At 32.0% G+C, this 25,688-nt stretch overlaps 1 protein-coding gene across 1 annotated transcript in view; it reads right to left on the bottom strand.

Moving 5' to 3' along the window:
• Positions 1 to 25,688, bottom strand: part of LOC123006283 — a 96,147-nt gene that overhangs the window by 3,100 nt on the left and 67,359 nt on the right. Inside the window, exons 4-6 of the mRNA XM_044400655.1 lie at positions 18,402 to 18,615; positions 16,545 to 16,713; positions 15,609 to 15,745 (exon numbers count right to left, since the gene is read on the bottom strand). Coding sequence (XP_044256590.1) covers positions 15,609 to 15,745; positions 16,545 to 16,713; positions 18,402 to 18,615 — 520 coding nt within the window. The remainder of the gene's footprint in view (positions 1 to 15,608; positions 15,746 to 16,544; positions 16,714 to 18,401; positions 18,616 to 25,688) is intronic.

Genomic DNA, 25,688 nt, shown 5'->3' with positions numbered 1-25,688 from the left:
AACATTAAACGCCACCCATTAATATTACACCAAATTAATTAACCAACGAACTGAAAGCTTTTTACCAAACAGATAACACTAATTCACAATTTGGGCAGGCGAACTAAGCGCCAATCCGCACCCCTGTTTTAGAGCCAAACATATAGTCAATAAATTGTTAAAATAAAAACAAATATATAAAACGGTGCTGAACATGAATAGAACATTTAAATATTTAGGTTGTTTTGGGGGGGCTATCTAACAATTTTTTAAATGATGAGGGTATACAGTGAGCGGCAAAATTATAGAATAATCTTATTTATTAAAACTGAATATATTTTGTTTTAGAAAAATGCTCGAACAGGTCAATTTTCTTTTTAAAAAATACAAAATTTTTAACTTGATTTAAAATTGTATCTTTGTTTTTTATTGACATTATTTTACTTTTTGGATATTTTTTTAACTATGTAATTCATAATATTTTGGTGTTGCCATTTCGACAATTATCTATCGAATTCGCTAAAAAAATGGGAGTTTCCATTAAAAAAAATGTCGCTGCCGTCATTACCCAAAAACCAAAAAGTGTAGAATTTTAAAACAAGTTGAAAATTGTGTATAAGATGTTCTAGCGAGTTGGTAAAGTTCATTATTCAAAGAGATATAAACTTAATTTAATTAGATACCTAAGATGTGGCCCAAAGAAAATTACAATTGATGATTTCTTTTTAAATTAGTAAAAACTAAGGAAGTATCGAGAGATATCCGAAAACGTATGTCCTGTGCGTATGTCTGTGAAACGTCAAATAAAATGACAAGTGAAAAGGTAAAATTTCATAAACAAAAAGATAACTAAATTTATGATTTACCTTCAAAAAAGAACGGTCTTATTATTATACGTCGGCGACTAATTCCAGCCCATTTTGCCGTTTTCGACATGTCATTTTATTTGATGTTTCACTTGCAGTTAGTTCTAAAACTAACTTTTACTGTCATCATGACTGACATTTGACAATTAAATTTATTTTTATTTGTTGTCAAATTTGTTAATTAAACAATTTATCTGTCTTAGGAAATTTATTAAGATCTACTGCCTACCCGTTATTATGCCACAAATCACTATTTTTGAAAGTAAATAAGTCAAAATGACATAAATATGACAAGAGTAAAAAATGAGGTTATTAATATAAAGGTTGTTTTAGAGTTTACATTATGAAAATGACAGTACTGCCCGAAATTTTAATTCCGAACTGTACGTTTTTAGATCCAAAAATGATTACAAATTATTTTGATCTCTCGGTATATGTATGATTTGTATTAATAAGTGTGATTTAAAAAGAATTCTAACGTTTTTAGTTAAAAAACTTAGGTCATAAGGTTTTTATATTAAAATTTAAATATAAAAAATTGAAGCTTTTGGTGGCAAGTTTGGGGGGGGGCTCTGGTTCCCTGGACCCCTACCTTGGATCCGCCCTTGGTGACGAGCGTAGATAAAATATTTTTTATGCTCGTTGAATTTTTTTTTTATTTATTTTATACTACTTTTATTATTTAAACATAAAAAAAATTAATAACACAATTATTAAAATTAAATTATTAAAAAAATGTAAATCTATAATTGATAATTAACAGCAATAATGATTATTTTCATCATATACGAGTTCTATTACATCAATTAAACCTAAACTTTGAGGGAATGAAGTTAGCGGTCTAAAGTTGGCTTTTAAGCAACGTTTAAAATGCGTCTTAATCATCTGTAAAAAGAAAAGTTTTTTCATTATAACAATTAAATGGCAGTCAACGGTCGTAACTTCCTACGTGGCTGCCAATAAGATTTAAATCTATATTTTAGAAGTCGCAAACTTTTGACTTTTAGCAACTTATCAAATGATTTATGTTTGTGTCTACCACAGACGGGCAAAACCGTCAACTGAATTTTCATATAGAAATCGCCTAAAGCGATACAAGTTTCTGTATTAACATATTTTTAGGAAATGTGTGAGGAAAATGCGGTTTTGTTTTGTTCAGTGAGATCGAACGTTAATTCAATTGATGTTCGAACAAAGGTAGAGTCTGATATATCAAAATAAAAGTGAACAGCATTGCATAATTCATTAGATTAGCTAATGAAAATTTGTGTTTTTTTTGTTGAATGAACTAGACTAAATAATGAAGGAGTTTTGATTTGAGGAACGTCGAATGAAAAAATTGCAAATCAAACCATGAATGTACTATAAAAGTCAATAATTAAACAAGAGTTGTTAAACGCTAAAGTTCTATGGAGAGGAAAGTTTCACTAAAACAACAATAGAATTTGATTATAAAACTCTGGCTTACCAAACATGTGGAGTGTAATTGAAATAAAAAAGCTTTGTGCAAACATTATGCCCTTCAAATCTTTCAATCTGCATTTAAAATGTCAATTATAAGCGGTGGCAAGTGGAAGCAAAACTTATCCGCGTCATTATTTTCGCGAATATCGTAATAATAGCCGTGGGATAAAGTATACAATTACTTGAGATAATTACAACTTCTTTTGAAAAGAGCTCAAATCTGGATTAATACTTTCGTTCAATGTGGACGCATGAGACTTTGAACCCATTCAAGGGAAGTGCGTTTTGTGGTTTTGATTTATTTGCTTTCACGGATGTTAAGTTTTAATTCGAAAATAGCTGCCAGATATGTAAAGTATGCATGAAGAATGCACGCTGGTGAGTATTATTTGTACAACAAAATTTGCAATAATTGAATTAACGCAAACAAATAGAAAACATGTTTCGTTTGCTTATGTTATCAGAGCTGTCGTATTATATCACACCCACGTGGTGTTTTCATATTTGTAAGTTAATGGAAATGAAACGGATTGGAAGAGATACTTCCTTTGCATGTATTTGAGTCACTGAATTTGAACAAAATGGAAAAATAATTGAATAAAGGGAACTTTAATCAATGTTTGTGGTCTTATTGTTTGAGTGTAATGAAGCAGAGAGGAACCTTAGACCGCTTTAGGATTGGTACAAACTACTAACATTCCTTGGAGTTCTGAATTTCTACAAATGTAATCGATACAAACAATTTGCTATTTTCTCATATGACGTCAAGGAAGCAAATAGTTCTCTTCACTGCTGATTCTAATCTTGTTTGGTTCCATGAGATGCTGTGCTATTTTTGATTCACGATTTAAGTGGATAAGTTTTAAAAAATGTGCTTTGTTTTATTGCGACTTTGAGATAAATGTGGGGAGTGATTTGATTCCAAGTCAAAGTATCAAATGAATTTCGGTTTGGCTCCATCACGAAAGTAAACACCAAACCGAACTTATTGTTTTTATTGTGGAATAAAGTAGATGTGACAATATTTATAGAGAGCGATTTATAAAAAATAATTTTATTACAACTAAGTTTGGTACAGACACTTGCGGTTTTATGTATGATGTCCAGTCGTTACAAATCGTAAAAGTATTCGTCAGCGTCTCCTTGATCGATCACACGAGGCGTGGCATTTACAACAATCGTGGAAGATGTCATCAAATCGCATTTCCATGCCATTTTAAAAGCGAAATCATTGTGGACGAGTTTGTATCGATCGTTGGAGACATCAGTGTGTTTGTTTTTTGTTGTTTTAAGTAAAATTTAAGCTAAGATTTTATTGACGGAAGCTAGGATTCGCCCTTTTAATTAATATTTATGTCCCCATTTACAGTTCAGTTATCTCTGGGTCAGATGGAATTTGTGGGCTATCATTCGGGCAAATTGCCAAAAAGCTTGCGTAAGAAATGTTAAGAGAATAGATGGAGTTCCAGATAAAGCTCGGAGTTTTAGTGCGCTACAGCGTATAATGACTAATTATTCTATGTAGGTCTTAATTCGGGAGAAACTGGAAGGTGTTGTCATTGTGCAGGTGGCACGTCGACGCAATAAAGTCGTAATCAGTGTAACTCAACAACCCTTCATTGCGTTAATAACTCAAGGGAAACTTCTTATTAATTTTATACACCGTAGGTATAGCCCGGAATCAGTCGGATTCAACTTGCGGAATCCAATAAGTTGGCGAAATTTATTGTTCAACTAATTATTATTACAAACATGTTGTTTATGACTAAGGCAATAGTTATAGTCGGAGAATAATTTATTGACACTACTCATACTCAAATAATTTATGCTCTATTGTCAATATCTGTTGTGTTTTGGGAAAACTCTGCTGCATTAATTCTAATGAAATATTACACAATAAATGGCTTTACGTGTCATATTCGATAAAGAATTTACATCTACCAGGATAATGGAAAAATTAATTTTGTCACTCTGTATCAATTTATTATTTTCAGCTTGAATTCATTAGCGTACTTACTAAATTTGATATGACGTAAATCGATGAGCCTCTCAAACCAACTGACGGGACTGCTAATTACACCATTGTAAACCAAAAGCCAATGGTGCAACGTTCACCAATAAAAAGCCACATTCGTCACGTTAAAGCCCTATAAATTCAAATCGCGACAAAGATTAACAAACAAAAAAGCAAATATTCTACATTTTCACACAGCAAATCCAAAATACCAAAAACGTATTTTAATTCATATTCAAAACCATTAAAAATGGTTCATGGGTAAAAGCGACACAGTGCAAAAATTATTGTAGGGGCAAAATCGACAGTTTCGTCTTTTATCCCCATAACTACTATTATTCTTTATAAGCTAGAAAAGACGTTCCAAAAGGCAATAATTAATAAATTTTATAAAATTAAAATAGGTACTTATAGTAAAACCGCTCAATTTCTCTTGTACTTTTAGTGTTAATTTAGTTAATTGGTTTTTTTTTTGGTAGTACTAATGAAAAAGTAAATTTTTATAAGCAAAAATGTGCGACCTTCCAATTGTAAAAGTTTGAAATGAAAAAGACTTGAAATTAGGTTTATTTTGTGTAAAATTGTAAAAAACGATAAAGAGGCATTGAAGTCATTGTGAAAAAATTAATTAATCTTTTCTAAAGTTTAGGTAAGCCGAATGATGCAAAAATCATAAAAAGACGTTGTAAAAGAGCTTATTGTATTTTTTTTAATAAAACAATTTAAGATTAAATGTGAGATGTTGCTGGTTTTCCAAATCGTGTTTTTTTGGGGTCTGTTTCTTGACTATTTAATTCCATATTCTTGAGATTATTGCTTAATAATGCGGATGATGCTAAAATCTTAATCCAACGACTTGGTTATAATTTTAATGTTTTTATCTTCATTAATGTCTGCTAGAAATTACTTTATGGAATAATTATTATCTAAGTAACAGTATTTGCTAAATAATTTTGTAACTACATAGTGTTTTCAAATTTTCGAATGTAAATAGATTTGGAACAAAATGGTAAGAATGGAGTATGGAGAAACAGTTGCTTTTAAGTAAATTGCTTACATTTGCGTGTAAAATTTGTTTCACTAGTTTAAAATATTTAAGGCATCTAGAAATAGAATTTGTGTATCGACAATAAATTTGCGAGTGTACAAGAGGCGGATTAAAGAGCCATAAATGGGTATATTGTGAGGTGTTTGCTGTTTTTAGTGTACCAAAATAGTGAGAACAGAATCTTGCACCCCGACGTCTTCCGTCTTATCCCGACTTTTCTGGATTAGTTTTATTATGGTGGTGGACAATCAAATACACGTTTTATTACTTGTACAATGTAACTTTCACCGCCGCGAAAAGTTTAACAATTTATTTTACTAGTCCGGAATCATATCTGGATTTGCAATTTTTTGCTGGTGATAAAACCATAATTTGAAGAGGATGCGGTTATCTTATAAACTTTATCATTTAATAGGACAGCATGTATAATTGGTGTAATTAGAGCAATTAGACTCCGAATGGTAAGGCCGCAACAGCCACATGAATATCATATAATAAAACCGATTTACTCCATGCAATTTGTGATGCTAATTATAACAAAACAATTTGAAATATGCTGATATAAATTACAAGAGGAACTGATTGGTATTTAATTATTATGAAAGGTTAATCGATATCTAAATATACAATGACCATTGTTTTCGGCTTTATTCACTCCCTTTCGGCACGATTTCAACCCGAATAGCTGCCTTAATTTACGTACACATACAAATAATAACGCTCCTGATTTTGACGCAAAAACTAAACATTAATAAAAGTGCTTAAACGTTTTTGTCCACTTTAATCCATTTTGTGGTGTTATCTTTTATTCAAAAAAATCTGATACAGGAGAGATGGAGGGAAACCTACATCAAGTTCACCGCTGACAGATGAGGGAAAAAAATATAAACATGTTCGTCTCTCCACATGAGCCAAACTGCCATTGTTATTTTACTCTTTGCATCCAGACTAAAAACTTAGAACAAGTTTAAATAAAACTAAACACATCATCACTACGACGTTTACTCGACATCTATAAATTTACCACAGATAGATATATCAAACAATTTTTGATTAAATCTGGAAAAGGAGATCAATAAATCTTTTTTAAACGATTTATTATTTACGTCTGTCAAACGACACCTTTGCGGAATTTTGATATTCACGATTTATTTGCTTTGCTACAAGAAAATACAAACTCGTTTTTCTTATTTTTTAATTCGACTTCTTCATGGATGTGAACAACGGAGAAAGTTATCTTTATCTAACGCTCAGAAAATATTTTAGGTCAATGTAAAAATGATAAAAGGTTTAAGAACTGGACTAACGTACTAAATAAATAAAAAGTAATATTAATTCAAGTTAAAAATTAAAAAACGGACAGATTGATTTACTGTTTAGGAGCTTTTGTAAATAACCTGATTTATGTAAGATCCGGCTTAAGTTATATAGCCGTTGTGTTTAAATTTAAACCTTGACGTGGTGCAAATTCAAATATGTAAGTTATTTGCAGAATATCCGAAACTGTGAGAACACATTGGATACAAGAAGAGATTTTTCAAGCGGCAGAGAGCTTGTTTGTTTAGAATTTATATACAGAAACTTCAATATTCATTTTGTTTCTATTGTGCTTTTCGTTCTTTTCTGGACAATTGACGTTAAATTCAGACTGTTTTCACGTTGTTTAAACGATCTCACAATGAAATTTTTCGGGATAACTAAAGAGCGAACATGCAATATCGAAAAGAAAATCTATTTACTTCAGTGCTTTGAGTAGTTTATGTAGCGTATGATTCTCATCACCTGTAAACTTGTTGACGAGCGCCTACAATACAAATTCGGCTTTTGATCCAGAGGACTGCGCATGGAAATGTTGCTTTGCCAAAAATCTAGTTTTAAAATTCAATATCTTGGATATAGATTGTGATTTAAGTTTTGCTCTAGTTAAAAGAAAGTTGATTAGATCTATGACTGTGGAAAAGTATAAAAAAGCGAACTTCCTGAATCGGCAATAATAAATGTTATCTGAATGTTTTTCTATTATCAATCATAATCAATTCTGAGCTCCTATGGCTACTCGTAAAATTTTCACGGTCCACTGATTGAGAAACGCTGTCTTAGCTTTAGATAGATGGCATGCTAACGGCCACTATGTACAGACAATTCCCAGACATCCTTCGCGGAAGTGGTTACTATAATAACAGCACCATTGAAATACCAACTAATAGCATGTAATCATACGGTCAAATGGCTACACGTTTGTTATGCAGATAAAGCAAACAATAAATTGCTTTAATCAAATGAGACATTGCGCGTTCTATATATACAAACATTATTTAGTCCTCCGTCCATTGTTCACAACATATGCATCGTAATATACACAGGTCACATGCCAGCTCCCGGAATTTCAAGCAACTCACACTATCCGTAATAGTTCACAAATTACGAGAGAAAAATTACATGAAAGCCAAGAATTAAAATTACCAAGCAATAAAATCTAATACAACAATGTCGATTGAGAAGTTAATAGAAACCGAGGTAAGATTGATAATTTTCGTATTGAAAATGGGGAAAGGCGGGCGAAACAATCGAACGAAAACGTAATATCACCAATTTAGAAAAAAGACGGGGTGCGTGTACAGAAATCGACTGTTATGTAAAAAATTACCCACTTTTAAGTTAAATTATTATTATTTTTATTGTTATAGATACGTCCTATTTTACTTTAAGAGGCGGCAATACTCCATCGAACGTGATACGAATACGCTGCAACTGATACTATTAATACCCTATTAAAAACGTTTCAGAGTATCCTTCCTATTTATAATCTGACTCGAATTTTGCACAATCACAAATTTTACGGAAGGGATTAGTAAAAGCATTGCTAGCATTACGTAAAATTAAAATAATTGTATTTATTCATTACTGTAACTTATATAACATAACTTACAAACTCTAAAATTATTATAAAGGATATGTAGATTATCAGCATATTATAGACATTTTGCACGACGGGGAGTAGAAATCAACTTTTCTTATGTCAAAACTGTCACAGAAGTCAAAATTGAAAATGGAAAGAATTGCTATTATTTCCTTGGTGTTTTATAGCCCTCGGGCTTTGTCCTCTGGCTATAAAGTGTATCTCATGGATAATTGTGCATATCTCTCCTTTTATGTATAGTATACTATTCTAACACTATTCAAGAAAGATGCGTTTTTAAATAGGTCATAAAGTGCCAACTGAAGTGTCACAAGGTAAATGTCTAAGTTCATGGCTCCGATAGAAAGAAGACGGATTAGATTTGTTTTTAATGGAATGGTAGTAAGATATGCAAAAACATTTTCTAATGTAAGCAGCGACAACAACTTGTTTGCTATACCATAGAAGAAGCAAGAAAATTCTATGATCGTGATTTCTTTCTAATGTACTTAATTTTATGCCAGAAAACTTAGAGCAATAGAATCTTCTAACAGATGTTAGAATATTCAATTTTAAGATAAAAGTTTCCTATGAACATGTATCAAAAATGTTATGTAAGCGAGCTACACCTTTTGAAAGAGATGCGTTTTTTAATGGGATTTTCACACTATTGCAGAATAAATAAAATTACAAAAGTTGGTATAGTTGATAACCTTGAACACCTGAACGAATTCAAATTCTTAATCACGGCTGTTTTAAACGTAAAATAAATTTAATTTTTAATTTTTATGTTCTTTATGGTCTACAAGATAAATTGTAAACTGATTTTTCTCAAAAACGGTGAGTTGTATCGAAAAAACGAAGAGACCTCTTTTTGTGAAAAACTATAGAATTTTGAATTTTGTGGCTGAAAGTAGCAAGACCCAACAGATAAAATAGTTATGATACCTTTTACCCTAAACACTACCCCCCCTCAGTTTAAGACGCCCCTGAGTAAAAATTTCCACATTTCATCTTTGAATTCGTTTGGGTGTATGAAGGTTATCAGTTGTAATTTTATCTACAATGGTTTCTGGAATATTGGAAAAAAATCCATTAAAAAATGCACCCCTTTCAGGGGATGTATAGCTCCCTTATATAATGTTTTTCGATACATGTTTATAGGAAACTTTTATCTTAAAATTGAATATTCTATCATCTATTTAAATTTGTAACAACAAAAACGGAACATCCTGTATATGTTTTTTTAAATATGTGTACAGTTTTGTTAATGGTAAATTAGCAGCGTAAAATATAATTACAGGGTAGATTACAGAAGTATTGAAAATAACTTTTTTCTTGCATTCGGTAAAAAAAATTAGAAGGAACGTATCAACAAGGTGTATTAAAATATGAGTACCTATGCATCAACATTTTATTTGATTTAAATTCTAGTTTTAATATTATCTCACATATGTGACATGAGCTAAGAATGACTGAAAAAAGACGGTCCGCCCTTTATTTTAGAGGACTTTTGTCTGGCGAATCCACCCAAGGGCAAAGTTTTGGATTTCTCTCTTCGAAGTACGATAAAGAAATAAAAAAGTTAATAATTTTGATTGAAACACTTTATTAGGAAAACTATGTGTGTGGTCTCTTTATTACGCAACCTTTTCGTCATATAACTAACTTTGTAACTCTTATAATACATATTTGAGAAGACATGATCGTATCAGATTTAGGCGCATCGACTTTTTAAAGGTTTTGTTTTCTCTATAAAGAATAATGGATCTAATAATAAAATGGGTTCTGTGTTGTGAAAGAAGCCAGTAGGTTAAAAAAGCATGTGATGTCTTTGTGGGTGATGTTGACTTTTGGCGATTTCTGACTTTCTGAGACGTCCTAAATAAACAATAAAAGTTGGGTTGCGGATAGGTGGTTTAGCAGTAGGTGCAATGACAGTGTTTTATGGTTGCAATGGGAAATTAGGTAGGTATGGAGAAGTGAGTCAGTCCCTAAGGGCGTCGTCGGCCGATAAGGGGGCGTTGGCTGATGATTGAAGCAATCAGCAAAATGTATGTAGGTATGCGTGGTGTGGGGCATTAGAAATTTGTGTTATCTTTGTAGAGCAAAGTAAKGGCTGGAAGCAGAACACACATGATTCGCCGCACATTAAGCGATCAATGAAGCCACGGCAAAGCTTTCGAGCCACGTCTTAGCCACATTCGCGGTCTCTTTGATTTATCCGTATGACAAAAGTTTAGCTCTTACTCCATACGCGGATAGCTTTATTAGAGGTTATCCGCAAATCGCTCGAATTGCCCGATAAAGAAAATGGCGCGCAAACCCATTAAATGGAAGCCGGCAGTTACACCTCTTGTTTGCGGCGTTGCCAGACGTTAATCTTTGCCAAAACCTGCACGCTTCAATCGGGGCTAAAATGTTGACCGATAGCTTGGAAATTTATTGCACCTTAAACTCAACCGCCTGATACACCGAATGGACAGCTTTCTAGATGAGGGTGGAAGGTGCATGAATTTTAATAATTTACCACATAAAACGACCACCGACCGCTTCAAAATTAAACACGCCGCAAATATCACACGCTTTATAATATATGATTTTTTAAAAACCGGTTCAAGATTGATAAACGGATTCAAACCGGTTCCGCCAGTAAAACTCGCTCACTTCCATCTATATTTAAAACAACCGCAATGAAGACTATGCTCTACTACAATAATCTATAAAACCAAACAAAAGCTTAACTAAAATAAGTGGTTCCAAAACTGGCTCAGTTAAAAGAAACTAGAATAATTCATAAAAATGTGACGTTACATAAACTTTACAAATTTAATCAGAAGCTTATGTTGAACCTGTTGTTTTGCATTCTGCACTATCTTGAGTTAGAGAGATAAAAGCTTCTATATCTTTATTAAAACTATGCAGTTATTACATAATTCAAAGACTAAATTTAATAATATTAGGTAAATTGAAAGTATGTATAGTATGTATAAGATGTTCTTTAATGTAACGTTTATTGTTTTACCAACACAAGCATGTCAAAATTGAAATTTATTTTCTATTATCTCGAGGAAAGGAAACACTTCACATATAAAAGGTGTTTCTCACATGTGGAAAGGAAAATTTAAACGGATAAAACCGTAGTTTCTAACAACTTTTGCAGTATTTGGCTTTTTTAATTAGCGCTTTTTCCTAAGAAATAGTTAATAAGATTGCACAGTTCAGGCGTTGGTGAACTAGCTGATGAATAATGTATCTAAAGGAACGGTAATTTATACATAATAGAGTTGTTTAATAATTAGTACAGCACTAATCAAGTGTTTATTATGTGTGAAACTATCTTAATTAATTATTTGTGGTAAAATTATTGCTTGAATCTGTATAGTCCAGTCAATGAACAAATAGCGAACAGAATTTTTGATTTCAGGGCTGTGTTTAGACTAGTTAGAAGGTAAACATACAAAAAGCAGAGACGCAGAAAGGTGCCGTTTTATGGTTTCTTGCGTATATCTCGAAAACGATGATTGTTACAAAAAATGGTTAGGTACAAAATTTATTTACTATTTGAGATACAAAAAGGCCATCAGGAAGACCATCATGTAAAAAAAATTATAAGCTTTCATTTTGTACAAACTAGTTTCCACGTAACACTCCGTTTTGTAGGTATAAGCAAAAAATCATAAAACGGCACCTTCTTAATGCCTCCATGTACTTTAGTCCCCGGACAAGCACAGTGGGTGGGTATGTTTACTTCTCAACTTACTCAAATACAGCTTTGAAGTCAAAAATTCTGTTCTCGGCTTGTTCGTTGTCTAGATTATTAGTTAAGTTTTAAGCTTAAACAAAAGGCATTTAAGATTTCCACGTTTCCGGGTAAGAAAATTACTTATTGTTTTACTCTTTCCGGTATTTGTTTGTAGGGAACATAAAGATTTAGGAACAAATTCAATTTGACACCACTTGCATCGCAGTTGTTGGCACTTAAGTTGTCTAAAAGCTAATAAGTCAATTTAGTTCCTCTCTTTGAGTCTATGTCCGATGGATTTGCATGATAGTTAGATAGTTATAAAACTAAGTTTAGATTTATTGTTGGAAAAGATTTTTAAATAGAGTTTTAGAATGAGAATGTTTTTATGTCACACTTTGAGTTTTTACTTGTCTAATCTGTCAAGTCATGCACCAGCTGGCATGTGGTGAAATTTCAAACTAATTCTAAGATCAAAGCGTTTAATTTATGTTCCATAACGCTGTTCTAGACTAACAACTTTGAAATGAAAAAGTGTCATAGTCTGAAACTTAATTGGGATAATAGTGTCAGAATGGCTTAATTATCCTTTTAGAATAGCGTTTAAATCAATCTTGTTAAAAGTTTGTTTGAAAGGGTCGCTACTTTTTAAGCTCCAATTAAAAATATATTGGTAATTTATAAATAATTTATGTTGCGAAGATTTGATGTTCATATTGTTAATTAGATAATTTAAATGTGGCTTGTTGGAAATAAAGCGTTCATTAGTTTGTCTTTGGAAGCTTATAAGTCGGTGTGAAAAATTTCGACAATTTGGTGTTTATAAAAAACGACATTAATTCAATCGTCGTATGCCTAAAGGGCTTTAAAAAAATCTGAAATATTATTTAGCATTAATTCCGAGTTTCCCGTGAAGCATTCAGAGAGCCATTAATATGCAATATCATTTTATGAAGAAATATGCAACGTCGCCAGCAGTTACTTGAGCCCATAAATTATAAAATAACATTGAAATCATAAAACCACATTTACAGATAGCCCGGTGGCGACAATTTAACACCAACTTTTTAAAACTCCGATAGAACAGTTGAATTGATTGCTTTCAACTTACAAATTCCATTATGTTAATTTCAAAGTAATCCAATTAGTTGCCAAAAATTAATCAAATTCAATAACCACTTAATTATTATTAAACGAGTACATTATGAAAATAGATTTATCGGGGTGCAACGAAGGGGTTAACGAAGCCCTTTTCACCACTGCTCTATTTATCCGATGACAAAACTTGAAACCTTGGCAAACATCCAGGTTTTCAATTAAATAATGGGTTACACTTGGGTAGATTGTTCTGGAACGTAGGTTTGAAGGTATGAATATACAACGATCATTTAAACTACCAAGCTCTTTTGTATATCTACTATACCGCCATAATGCCTATTTATATCTTTAAGCTCAAAAGAAAATGCTCGCTTTTGCTTATACAAATAAACTAATTAAAAGTTAATTCACCTGAACACAAATATTAAATTTATAATTAATCCTTTATTAGCAAAAAATCGAACTCCTCTCTAATGAATTCTACTCACTCCACACCAATCACTATTGTTGTTTTAATACTTCCATGAATATTCCGGTAAAAATTTGCAATTTAGATTACAATTTTTATAACTTTGATTTTTTAAATTTAAGACCGCGCCGACAAAATTGGTAATTTAATATTAGTGTCAGCAACAAAATGTATTAGACTACTAACCGGTTCCGTTACGAGTAAAATGCACGTCCATTAATTTGAAATACTGGCAAAAAATTTAATATACACTCTACTCAAGATATACCTTGTATCCAATGAAGTGGGCTTTTCGGATAGCTGTGTAATAAACCGACCCCATGAGGCAAATTTGAGATTTAAAAGGCCTTGGAGATCTGTTCTTTTGAATAACAACCACGAAGGTGTACGAAAAGATATAGAATCAGGATTCACGGTGATGTAGGACCTCGTTCACATTTTGCTTACATGCTCAGTTTGATATGTTTTCTCATAGCTCTAGTCTAATATAAAATAAATCATCACCAATAGGACAAAGGCCACACCATCATCTCAATAACAACTTTTATGTTCTTTATGTAAAAAATTTTTTCACAATATTTTTATTATTTTATTCATAAAAAGTTTCGTTGTGCAAAAATGGTGGATGCGCCGGGCTACATTTATTTTCTAAAATTGTATTAGTGTGTTAGTGGAATACAAATTGTTTTATTGCTCTATTATATCACTTTATTTTACATGAAAATTGTATGAGATGGAGACACATTAATTATCGTATTACGTATGATGTTCAATGGTGATCGATACAACATTTATTTCAGTGTTATCTTTCGAGAGCATAAAATAGTTGCGTCAGGAAAGCGAAATTGTAGCCACAACGCATGAATATCATATTATACATATAATCAAAACCTGTTAATCTGATAGACTTCAGCTACATTGCAAAATGTATTGTACTTTGTAAAATATAGCATGTACAATAATCAATCCATTCGATTGGTTTCCAACATAAGCATTGTACTCGATACATAATTTTAAATTATTATACTAATCGCCCAATTGGAGAGAAGTGTTCAGTAGAATTTATTATAATCACTATTTTAAAAGCCGTTTGTAATGCCTGCGGTTTTGGGTAATTGTTCGCAATTGTTTACCGGTTTAAATTATATACTTGATCTGATGGACAATAGAGCTACAAATATGCTTAACTACTCAAAAGCAAAACAGAAATTAATTTTAAATTTAAAAAGAGAAATATAGAAATTATAATTAAAAATTTTGCATCTAAGCTTGTTTTATATTTATTGCATGACAAACCATAGAGTTCACGTAACAACGATGCAGCTTTAACTAAATTAGTTTTGTTGAAATTACTTTTTATTTTTATAAAATGTTTATTCAGACTTTTGAAATCTCTCATTGTAAATAAGAATAAAATTTATTGATCAGTCAAGATTTAACTGCCAAGTCTTTTCTCTTAGTACGTGGCTTTATTATTATGTTCCGTTTCTGACCTATTTTCAGGAAAATTAAAAGTTTTATTTTGAGATGTAAAAATTATTTGAAAGTCGACATACTAAACAAAGTTAGATGCGACATTTTATTGACTGAATGGGTTTAGTTCATAGTAAAACTGCAAAAATATTTGTAACTAAAATGCTTTTTGATTTTGGGTAGGTGAGTCGAGACTAGGATTACTTTTCCCAATTTAGTGATGATTTATGTGTGGATAAGAAATTGGTGCTGTTATTGTAGTGATTAAGTGGCACCGGCTCGGCATACTTTTTCGGTGCGGACCAATGAAAAGAGAATAGAGATATAAATAAAAAGTTTGGTGAAAGTTGTTGTAAGTGTAAAGTGTAAGTTTGAAGTGAATTGATTTTCATTTATCTTTGTTAAAAATCGTAATCTTTAAAAAATCGTCTCCCACTTATTTGATTCAGTGTTCTGATTGGTGAGCGTACTTTTACTGTGGCCAAGCTAGTACATTATTCTCCAAAGTTAAGATTAATGGTGAGATTTGGCAGATTTTAGTGCAATAACTTACCGTTAAGAACGTGTACAGCTACGGTCGCAAATGCCAAAGCTCCCACGGCGCACGTGTAGTTCCCCGAATGGCGAGTTTCAAGGGGGGCCACCGTCAGAGTCGAAATAGCTGAGTCCGTGCTAGCAGACACGTTGGAGCTAGAACAACAATATGCTAATTGCACTCACCACCATCTTGTCACGGTTGGCTGTCTTCACATAAATTAACAGACGTCACTTTGCCCCGAAAAGACTTTAAAAAATGAGAGGAAGGCTAAGACTAATTTTTACCTATCTAATCTATTCCAGACTCTTGCTTACGCTTTTATATAGACACTTATTTTTTTAAAACATCAGACTCAAGGGAAATCAATTACTTCACCACAAAATAAAATAATAGATTTACACCACAAATACATAAATAAGCCACGATGAACCTTGAATATTTGCAATTCTCTTGGTACAAATATTAATCATTTCCTAATCTGCAAAAATGGGCTCGATGTTCACTGTCATGCAAGATGCATTATACTTTTTAAAATGTTATTTATCACCTACGAAATCTTAATTAACCCAGTTCATCAGTCACCTCCATTTATCACATAGCTTCTAACTTATCAATTTTTCTATTTTAATCAATTATAAACTTAAAAATAAATCCTAGACTTTCGATGCCGGTGGAACAGTCAGTGGTTAGTATTAATTTTGTGTGGGAGAGAGTGATTTAGATAAAACAAATTGCTTGGGATGTATTGAATGTGTTCGCTTGACGCGCTACATTCTTCATATCTGTCTTTTCTTTTCTTAGTTGTTATTTGTTATTTTTTGTTAACCTACATACATTAAGCGTGCTATCTCTTAATATTTCCACTCAGTAAATGAAGTAACCTAATCCCCTCGAGGATAAAGAAAAGCTGCGAGTACAAAGGGTGTCTGTGTGGTGAAGGTACTTACTCACCTGATACCTTTAGAGAGTGTGCGGTCTCCATGTCTCCAGGTGATAGTGGGGTTCCCTGAGCCTCCTCCTACCTGCGTTGCCAGACATGTCAACTCGAGAGCACTGCCGGCTTTGTAATACCTTTCAGTCACTTCTCGTCCGGATTCGTCCACTATTCGCACTTCCGGGGCTACAAATAGAATATATTCATTAGTCCCAATACCCCATTTCAACCACACTCATAGAATTTTAATATTGTAGAGAAGCACTATTGCGAAACTTGATTATACTACTCACTAAGGAGAATGTCTTGCCGCACCACTACCAAACCCTCGTACGTGATTGCATAACTAAACCCAACTCTACTCCAAAGCTCGCCACTATTACTCCACAAAACCAACCGTCACTTCAAATATAATTGGGAAATAAAACATTTAGTCCCTTACAAACGCTCCTAATACCCACAGCTTAGAACATCAACCGAAACGTTACACATTTTATTCCACATTCAAGAACCTGTAGAGCAAAAATAGCACCTCGTTGACCACTAATTCCTAATGATTTGCAACCATACACAAAGCTATTTACCAACAAAATATTTCCTAACTAGCGTTACAACTAGTTTTATGTTACTGTTATTGTGTTGTTATTGTTATTCTCTGTGCTGATTTTTCAATACCAAAGCTATATAAAACTGTTTCACACAGATATCTCATTTTAACACCTACATAGAAAATCAATAGATTTTTTAAGTAGCATATATTGTTAGAAAAAGTTGGGAACTATTGGACACCTAACGGCCAAATGTATTAAGTAGAAACAAAAAAGGGAAAAGTTTTCATCGGACAGCAAAAAGTTTGGTGTGAAATAAAAGTCCTTAAAGAGCAAAAAATGTATCAGTTGGTTCTTTTGTTTGATAAATATTTGTTCAATACATAGTGTTTGTTTATTTAATTATTTTAATAAAAATATGGTGGATGCGCCGGGACAATATAGTACACAATTAAGATTTTTTAAAATGTTTTATAACTACTTAAACGTTTTAAGAAATATTGCTAAAAATAGTAAACAAATTGACATTGAATTATTTTTAATAAACAAACCAAACTATTATCTTAAAAAAACTAGCTAGCTACTAGACTCCAAAATGGTCACACTTGGTGCGGCACGACATTTTTTGACACCTTGTATGAATATATTCTCAAACGGGATATAATTTCTTAGTGGTGCGAGTATTTGTGTTTTTTTTTGCTGAGAGGGTGTAAAGTTATTGAAAACTTTCTCATTGATACATCCGATCAAGTTTTTAAAAACGGATTTAAAACTTTGACCTAGTAGAACTTAAATGCTTCTGCATATTCATGGCCGACTCCTTAATGTCTTTCTTGTAAAGTCTCGGCTTGGTTTTAATATATATTTCATTGTATTAAGACATAAATGCCGTTTTGTTCTATTGTCTTGCAACGAAACCACAAAAGTTTGACACCATTTTCTTAATGTTACATTTTAACTGCGGTTTGTTTGAAAACATGTGAATTGTGCTTTGATAAAAAGCAAAACGTGAACTGTTAGTTTTTGTAGTTGTCAAGCTTCCAAGCTTTAATAAAATATAATAAATTATTCAATAATAGCAATGTGAATTGTTTGTGTTTCATAATTTATGGGCTTTAATATTTAAATAATTTCGTTTGGTTTAGTTTCTGCCAAACTACCGCCTCATAATTTTAACAATAGGCTGTTGTTTAGATTAGGAAATATGTAACAGGGGACGCACCGGTTCTAATAATTCATGTGTTGCCTTAGAATTAAGTAATTAGAGAATCATCATCATAAAATTGGGTTATGTTGACAAAATAAATCTTAAATTTGAACACTAACCTGTGACTTTGAGAAATATCCTTTTGACTTTTGGTGGATGTGTGGCGACTTGGCACTCGTAAAGACCTTCGTCTCTCCGTGTGATGTAGACAATTTGTAAGCGAAAGTTGTTAGGGTATCGAAAACTGAGGGTGATACGTTCGTCGCTGCTATACGCGCTGCGACCTACCGTAAGGAGATGTATTGAGTCTCCTTTGTGATGAAGCCACGTCACCTGTAAGGAAAATTTTAAGAATGAATGTCAACAATTCTATAAGTTGCTAATTAACTCGAAGAGAGAGTCATTACTGTCAACAATCCCGTGTGAAACAATTTATAACAATGTGAAAATAGAGGAAACGTCTTGTGAGGTGGGAATGTGCGAGGTAACTTCAAAAGCTTCTATATGCTTGGCTTTAGACCATAAAGTACCGTTCATCCCAACTTGAACACCGATATTAATTATCCTCCGTTTCATTCAATGAAGAAACATCGAAATTGTAGCTACGTGCTATTGCCTTATTACTCTCTTCCTTTCCAATAGACTTTCTGGTTAAAGAGTGAATTCAAGGAATTTGTGTTTGTTAAACACAGGGCCAACAGGATATCAACACTGATACTCTTGTTGGTTTGGGCTTTTACGTATTACTCGATCAAATGCAATCAATCTTTATTTTGCAGTTTTTACCAAACACAATTAAATTAGCGATATTAAAATATAAACAATAAATCTTTATATAAAAAAACAATTTCACAAAGCGGACACCAAGACAAAAATTTCATTCTCTTCAATCGTATAGGTATGTGCAGAAAAAATTTCTTATTAAATTACTTTTTCATTTCCGCGACGACACAACGATTGTTGGTTCTCTTTGTTTATATTAGTTGCTACAGATAATAACTATAAAAACTGCGCACTTCTCAATTGAGTATTTAAAACTGGTTATATTGGTAAATTAAAACGAGGAAGGTTTTGTGGTAATATTTTTAAGAAATGGGATAAAACCTAACCTTATTAGTGCAAAATTTGGCTTTATTAGTGAAACTTGTGACGACTTATGAATAGGCAAAGTTCTCAAATCAACAGAGTTGCGGAACTTTTAATTTTTAGTTTAAACAGTAAACTAGAGTTGACTTTGTCGTACTTCGGTGCTGCGTAGGCTCGTAATCAAGGCAGATTGAATATTATATTCTCTATTTTCGTCGGCAGAAACTTTTAATATGAATGTCGCAGTTTGGTCAGAACCGACAGTTCGAAATGCTAATGAAAATGTTTGAAAACAGCAAAGCTGACCGAGTTATGTGTCAGCGGGTTTCCGCATAGAAATTTTGGCCAGAAAATATATTACTTTCGAGGCACATGCAAATTGCAAAATGTGGACGCGGCGAATTTTTTACTACTTTTTTAATAACAAGCTCTTGTCTGCACTCATCGGACAATTATTGCCCGTTTTTTACCATCTCGCTTTGGCCAATTACGATATTATTCCAACGATCAATAAATTAGGAGTCACTTGCAAACCGGAGGATATAATCCAGTTTTTGAATTAATCGTGTGTGGCTGTTTAGACGGCTAACCATAGCGTGTCCCTCAGGATCTAAGTTTGAATGTTCTTGGCGTATTTTATTGAAGCATGTGGAGGCAAAAGTGGGGTTTGGAGAGCCGTCCAGGCATCCAGCAGGCTTGCTCTGATTAACGGTCGTGGAAGGGTCGTGCAAAACCTGGCTGTCTTGCGACAGGCCCGGATTTCCTTCACCAGTCCAATCAGCAGGAATACAACTAGGATCTTGTTCATTGGATTGTGTCACGAAATTGTTAACCGAGAGCTTTTTTTATTTGCAGAAACTATTAAGTCTCTCTTGCTTTCTCTTTTTTATGACAGGAAGCAATAGCCACGTTTTATTTGCCGATTACAAATATTTATATCCAGAATAAACCAACCGTGCAATTAGATTCGGTTACAGCCTCGGTTTAACCGAAATTGCGGGATAATTGAAAAAGCCACTTAAATATTTACTCACTCTATTAACAGGATAAACTCAAAAAATCAACACAGCTATACCAGCTCTCAAACACCCTATGTCGACAAATTAAGAAATATCAATTTTATACCCATTTTATGATCACCGACTTCAATCATTTTTTTAATACAAATTTGAAGATTAATACATACAGAGTGTCCCAGCGAGTTGAAAAAGTCCATTAGTGATGTTTTTACGCTAAACTTTTATTAGTCGATTTCGCTTAGTTTTAAAAATAAAACGGTTTTTTTGATAAAAACATGCACTTTTTAAAAATCTATTGTACAAAAACTAAGACAGCTATGGATCACTTATCCGTTGATTTATCCAGAGATTGTAAAAGTCGTTATAAATATTGAAATTTGAATTATTTTTTTGTAAAAATAAAGAATAATGAATTCAGTTTAACACAAATGTGATTTTTAAATGATATTTCTTCCCACTCTTGTGCAACTGTGCACTTTTTGGCTACTGAAACAATAGTAATTTTTTTTTATTGTTTAACGTTAAATATCGTCTTAGTTATTGATTATAAGCACCTAAGGGTAAATAATTTTAGAAAGACAATTTAATAATCTTTTAAATGCAAAAACAATAAATGGGGTGTTCCATTTAAATTTCTTAAGTTATTGAACTCTTAACAAACGCCTTCATTTTTTTTATCTTTGCACTAAAAAAAATTTACAACCTTATAGCTTGTACCTTCTTTGCGGCAGTAAAAGAATATTTCTAGATGTCTTAGTTTTGTGTAATAAATTTTTAAAAAGTTGATGTTTTCGTCAAAAAAAACGTCCTATTTTTAAAACTAAGCAAAATCGACCAATAAAAGTTTAGCTTAAAAACACTGTAATACAAATCTACATCCAAAAACGCTAAGAAACATATGGTGTTTCATTAAAAAAAAAAACACAAGTTTGTATTGTAACTTATTTTTGAGACACGCTTTAAACAATAGATTACATTAGTATTATATTAATATTAATATTAGTATATTTTTAATTTTATCATTTAAAGGTCACTAATAGACTTTTTCAACTCGCTGGGAGACACTGTATATTTAGTTTTGTGCTTCAATTTTTTATTTTACATTTTTGAAGATATTCTAAAACGTATTCCGACAAATATTAAAAGCAACAAAGAATAACTGTTTTTAAGCAGCACAAAGCCAACGTTCGAATATGCAAATTTTTATTTTATAGTATTTTATTTATAGTAGATCACACTTTACAAACTGAATTTAAAATATGTATTTTATTTTTGGTTTAAAACTTATTACAGGTATCGAAATAAAGTTTTGTTTTAATTGATTTCAATTATTTACAAAGTAATTAAATTTGTGTTTTAAATCTTGAAATAAGATTCACATTATTGTAGACATCTTGTTTATTCAAGAAATGCGTGTTAGAGTCACAATGACATTACTCTAATGTATGGCGCCATATTTATTTTAGAAAATGTACAAATAAAGTGTTTGGTGGAAGTCTATGTTGGCAACTGATGCAACAAACAATAAATTATGCTCGACCATAGTCTGTTATAACCCCAATACACAAATTTACCCTTTGTTATCACCACATACAGCTTCAAGCAATTTTTTTTACAGTTAAGAATGTGTGCTGAAAGGCTCTGATAATCACGTATAATGTTCAATTACAAGGAACGTAAAAGATTTAAGATAAGTTAAATTCTATTAAAAACAATGATGCACAAAAACAATATCTCTAAATACCAATACTCTTTTATTAATTGTTTTTCCCTGTCGAGAAACGTCCCAACACTGGCAATAATATTGCAGATGATTTCCAGGTTCATTTAGTCGTAAATGTCGTCATCTGTTTGAAAACTAGCGACAAATTACCCCATTTTAGAGTACGAGCGAAAATATTGAGAAACAAAATTGTAAAAGTCCAATACTTTTCATAAACCTTAGTTTGTGTAATATTCGCCAGCTGCAAAGCATCGTTACATCTGATAGCACATGTTGATAGAAAAAGTATCTGTTTAACAGTGAACCTCACGATGTGATTTGCTTCAGTAACTCGAAATCATAAAAGTTTTGTTCTAGTGACGTTTATCCATCGTTCTTATCTCGTTTAATTTTCTCTTTCCGCGAAAAAATAAAAATACCTTATCATAATTTAAAGGAAGAGATTTGTCTCAGCTAATAATTAAAAAGAGACGCGCTCGCTTTGACTATGGAACATGGGTAGTTAGTAAAGAAAATAACGCAGTGTGGCCGGCGATAAAACAGGTTAAAGCAAAGATGTAAGAAGCAAATGCTGACTATAAATGGAGGGCTTTTAAGAGATGACTAAAAATGTTGAGTGCTCCGCTTGTATAAAATCTCGATTCACGCTGTCAGGGCATTCAGATGGATTAAAAAATGTGTTTTATAACAAGGTTTAAAATAACTGAAACAGTTTCCATTCGAGAGTTCTTGAATGAAAAGCGGATTACTTGAAATCACCGCAAATACAAACTATCGTATGATTTATATTTCACAAACGGAAAAACAATTATAGTTAAAACGGAGTTTAGATTTCCTTTTATGGCTCATAACTTTCAAATCTAAAAATAATACCTACTGTTCATCGTGTTTAGCCGACTTCTCAAAATGAATACAGATCTTAAACATTTACAATATGTACAAAAATCAGTGATAAGCAAAACAACACAAACAGAAACATCCGATTTAACGTTTCATTTTTAAAAATTACTTCTCAATTTGCAACAAACACTATGTATTATTATTGAGCAGTTTTTGCAATTTATCGCAAAGATATGAAATTTTATTGCAATTGTAACATAAACGTAAAGTTGGAGATGTAATCATAAAGTTATATGTTCTATTTTTACAGTGAAACCTCACTTGTTGACGATTGTCTTTAAATCACTAAGTTTTCTTTTTCCACTCAAAATTGTTCTATAAAAGTTGGGCGTGGCTAAAGTTGGCTGAAGAGTTATTAATTAAAAATGAACAGTATTGGTTCGAAATTAGACCCTTGGGTCTCATACATAATAAAACTATTGGATCGATTATTGTAAGAAAATGGGAGTACAGAGTTGGACAATTTCCGTCTAAAGCTTTTCTTCATATATATAAATAATCTACAAAAGTAGTAAAATGATAGCTTTTTAGTGTATTGGAAACCTCCAATTTAATTTGTACTTAACTTGTAGATAGTGTTTTTATTTTTGAAACAATTCCTCTTTTATCAAGCTAAACTAAATTATGTAGGAAACGTAAAAGAGAAATTCTGTTTAGTTGTGAATATTAAAGCTTGTTGTTTATTCACGTCAAACTGTTTAATTTACAGTAAAGCAAATTTCATTAAATGTATGTTTTAGTAAGTGAAACTTATTTAGTGCATACAGTAACCTACTAAAAACTACAAATTAATTTCGAGGTCTTTTAAAATAATTTATGGAAAAGTGTGGAAGCTAATTGGCAAAGTGTGCCAGTTTCCGTCGTTTTTTTTCGTTTTTAATTACGCAAATAGCTCTAAATAAAAACCATTTCGGTTTTTTTATCCTGTAGTTATGATGGTGGTGTATTATGTATAAAATTTGCTTTTCGAATGTAAAACCCTTCCGATTGCGACATTTATGCAACTTAAACAAGTTTAGCATCGAATTACAAGACTCTTGGCCTTAAATCTAACCTCATCGTGGCAAAAGCGTGCTTGTGGTGACTTGAAAAGTATTCAAAAGTGACTTCACATTCAACAAAAATTCCAAAACTTTATTATACTTATCACAAAGCTTTCAAAAAACGTATACTATTTTTAAATATAAATAGTATAAAAGGGTTTAAGTCAAAGAAAGAAACATAAGAAAAGAATAACTAGATAAAAGTTTTGTGAAGAAGTCCGGAGTTTGAAATGCGTAAAGTTGCAGTATATTATCAAGTTTCCTCGTACAAATACCAATAGTGTCTTGGCTGCTAATGAAATCACATTCTCACGTTCCCTTGTGGCATTTCGTTTAGGATTCTGAGCGCTCGCTGTGAAATGTCTTCTTTATTACGATTATGTTACTTTTCTGATGTTGAATAAATACATTTCTTCTACTTGAATACTACTTATAGCCTTTTTTGCACCAAATCTCGAACACAAACTAATTATATGAAATTTATTATAATCAATAGGTTTTTATTCGACTTCACATCACCATTTCTCACATTTTATTCGAGTTATGAAGCCGAACATTTTCCCCTCTTTTAAGTTGATTACCAAAATTGGTTTAAAAGTGTAATATTGTCTGAGTTATTATCTAAATGTGCAATTTTTTGACTCTTAATTTTATTAATCTTCCAGTAAAATCATCACCAAATGCCCTTTTGCGTTTTTCTTATTTCAAATTATAATTACATAATGCAAAACCGGTTTTCTGGCAAAAATGTGTTTAAACTTTTAAACCAGCTAGATCAATTAAGAGTTATTCACAATTATTTAGAAAATTTAGAACTGGTTTATTGCACAAAAACTGATTAAAAATTAAGTTACGAAACCTAAAACCGGCTTATCAGTTTTTATTTTCAGAGCGTAATAAAACACAAAATCACGTTTAGATTGATTTTAAAATTTCATATTACTTGTACTTGAACCAAAACAGTCATATGGGAAAAAGATTCGGGTTCAAGCTGTGAAATGGAGGAGGACATCAGTTAAATGGACGCACTGATATTGTAGCCATTAATAATACAGAACGTGGTAACGATGACAGTTTAGGACCCAATGTATAACCCTTTTAAACAAAATTTTGGTTAGACCATTGTGGTTTCAGAGATTATTTCAAACCGAGCTTACTTTTTTGCTCTTCGATTGTTGAATGTGTTCTTTGCAACGTTACCAAGTTACTTATTTTATGTCTTGAAACGGAAACGAACAATATCATAAATTTTGAAGAAAAAAAAGATGTCAAAAGTAATGTTGTTATCGTTTGTCTAGTGTAGGGAAAAATATATAGACGGGATATGTAACTACAAAAAATAAAGTCGACCTAATTTTGACGTTGGCTTGAATAATTTCATTTTAAAGGTTCAAGTAATTAGGTGTAAATGCGTGACAGGTGGGATTAAAATGTGCAAAAGAGGATCGCTTAGGGAAGTTAGAAAATAGATGCTGGTAATTAGTGGTTTAGTTTGGTTTATTTGCATGCAATAAAATCGAGTTGAGGTATAAGATATATTGATGCAAAGTTTGGGAGATCGACGGTTACTTGTAAAACAATTCTAATTACCTTTGCAGCAATGACGTCCAAGAGGTAGCGAGATTTCGAAATTAA

The sequence above is a fragment of the Tribolium madens genome, unplaced genomic scaffold, assembly GCF_015345945.1.
Source record: "Tribolium madens isolate multiple individuals breed KSU strain unplaced genomic scaffold, Tmad_KSU_1.1 Scaffold_2;HRSCAF=44;Tcas5.2_LGX, whole genome shotgun sequence".
NCBI lineage: Eukaryota > Metazoa > Arthropoda > Insecta > Coleoptera > Tenebrionidae > Tribolium > Tribolium madens.
This window is presented reverse-complemented; position numbering and strand designations above follow the sequence as displayed.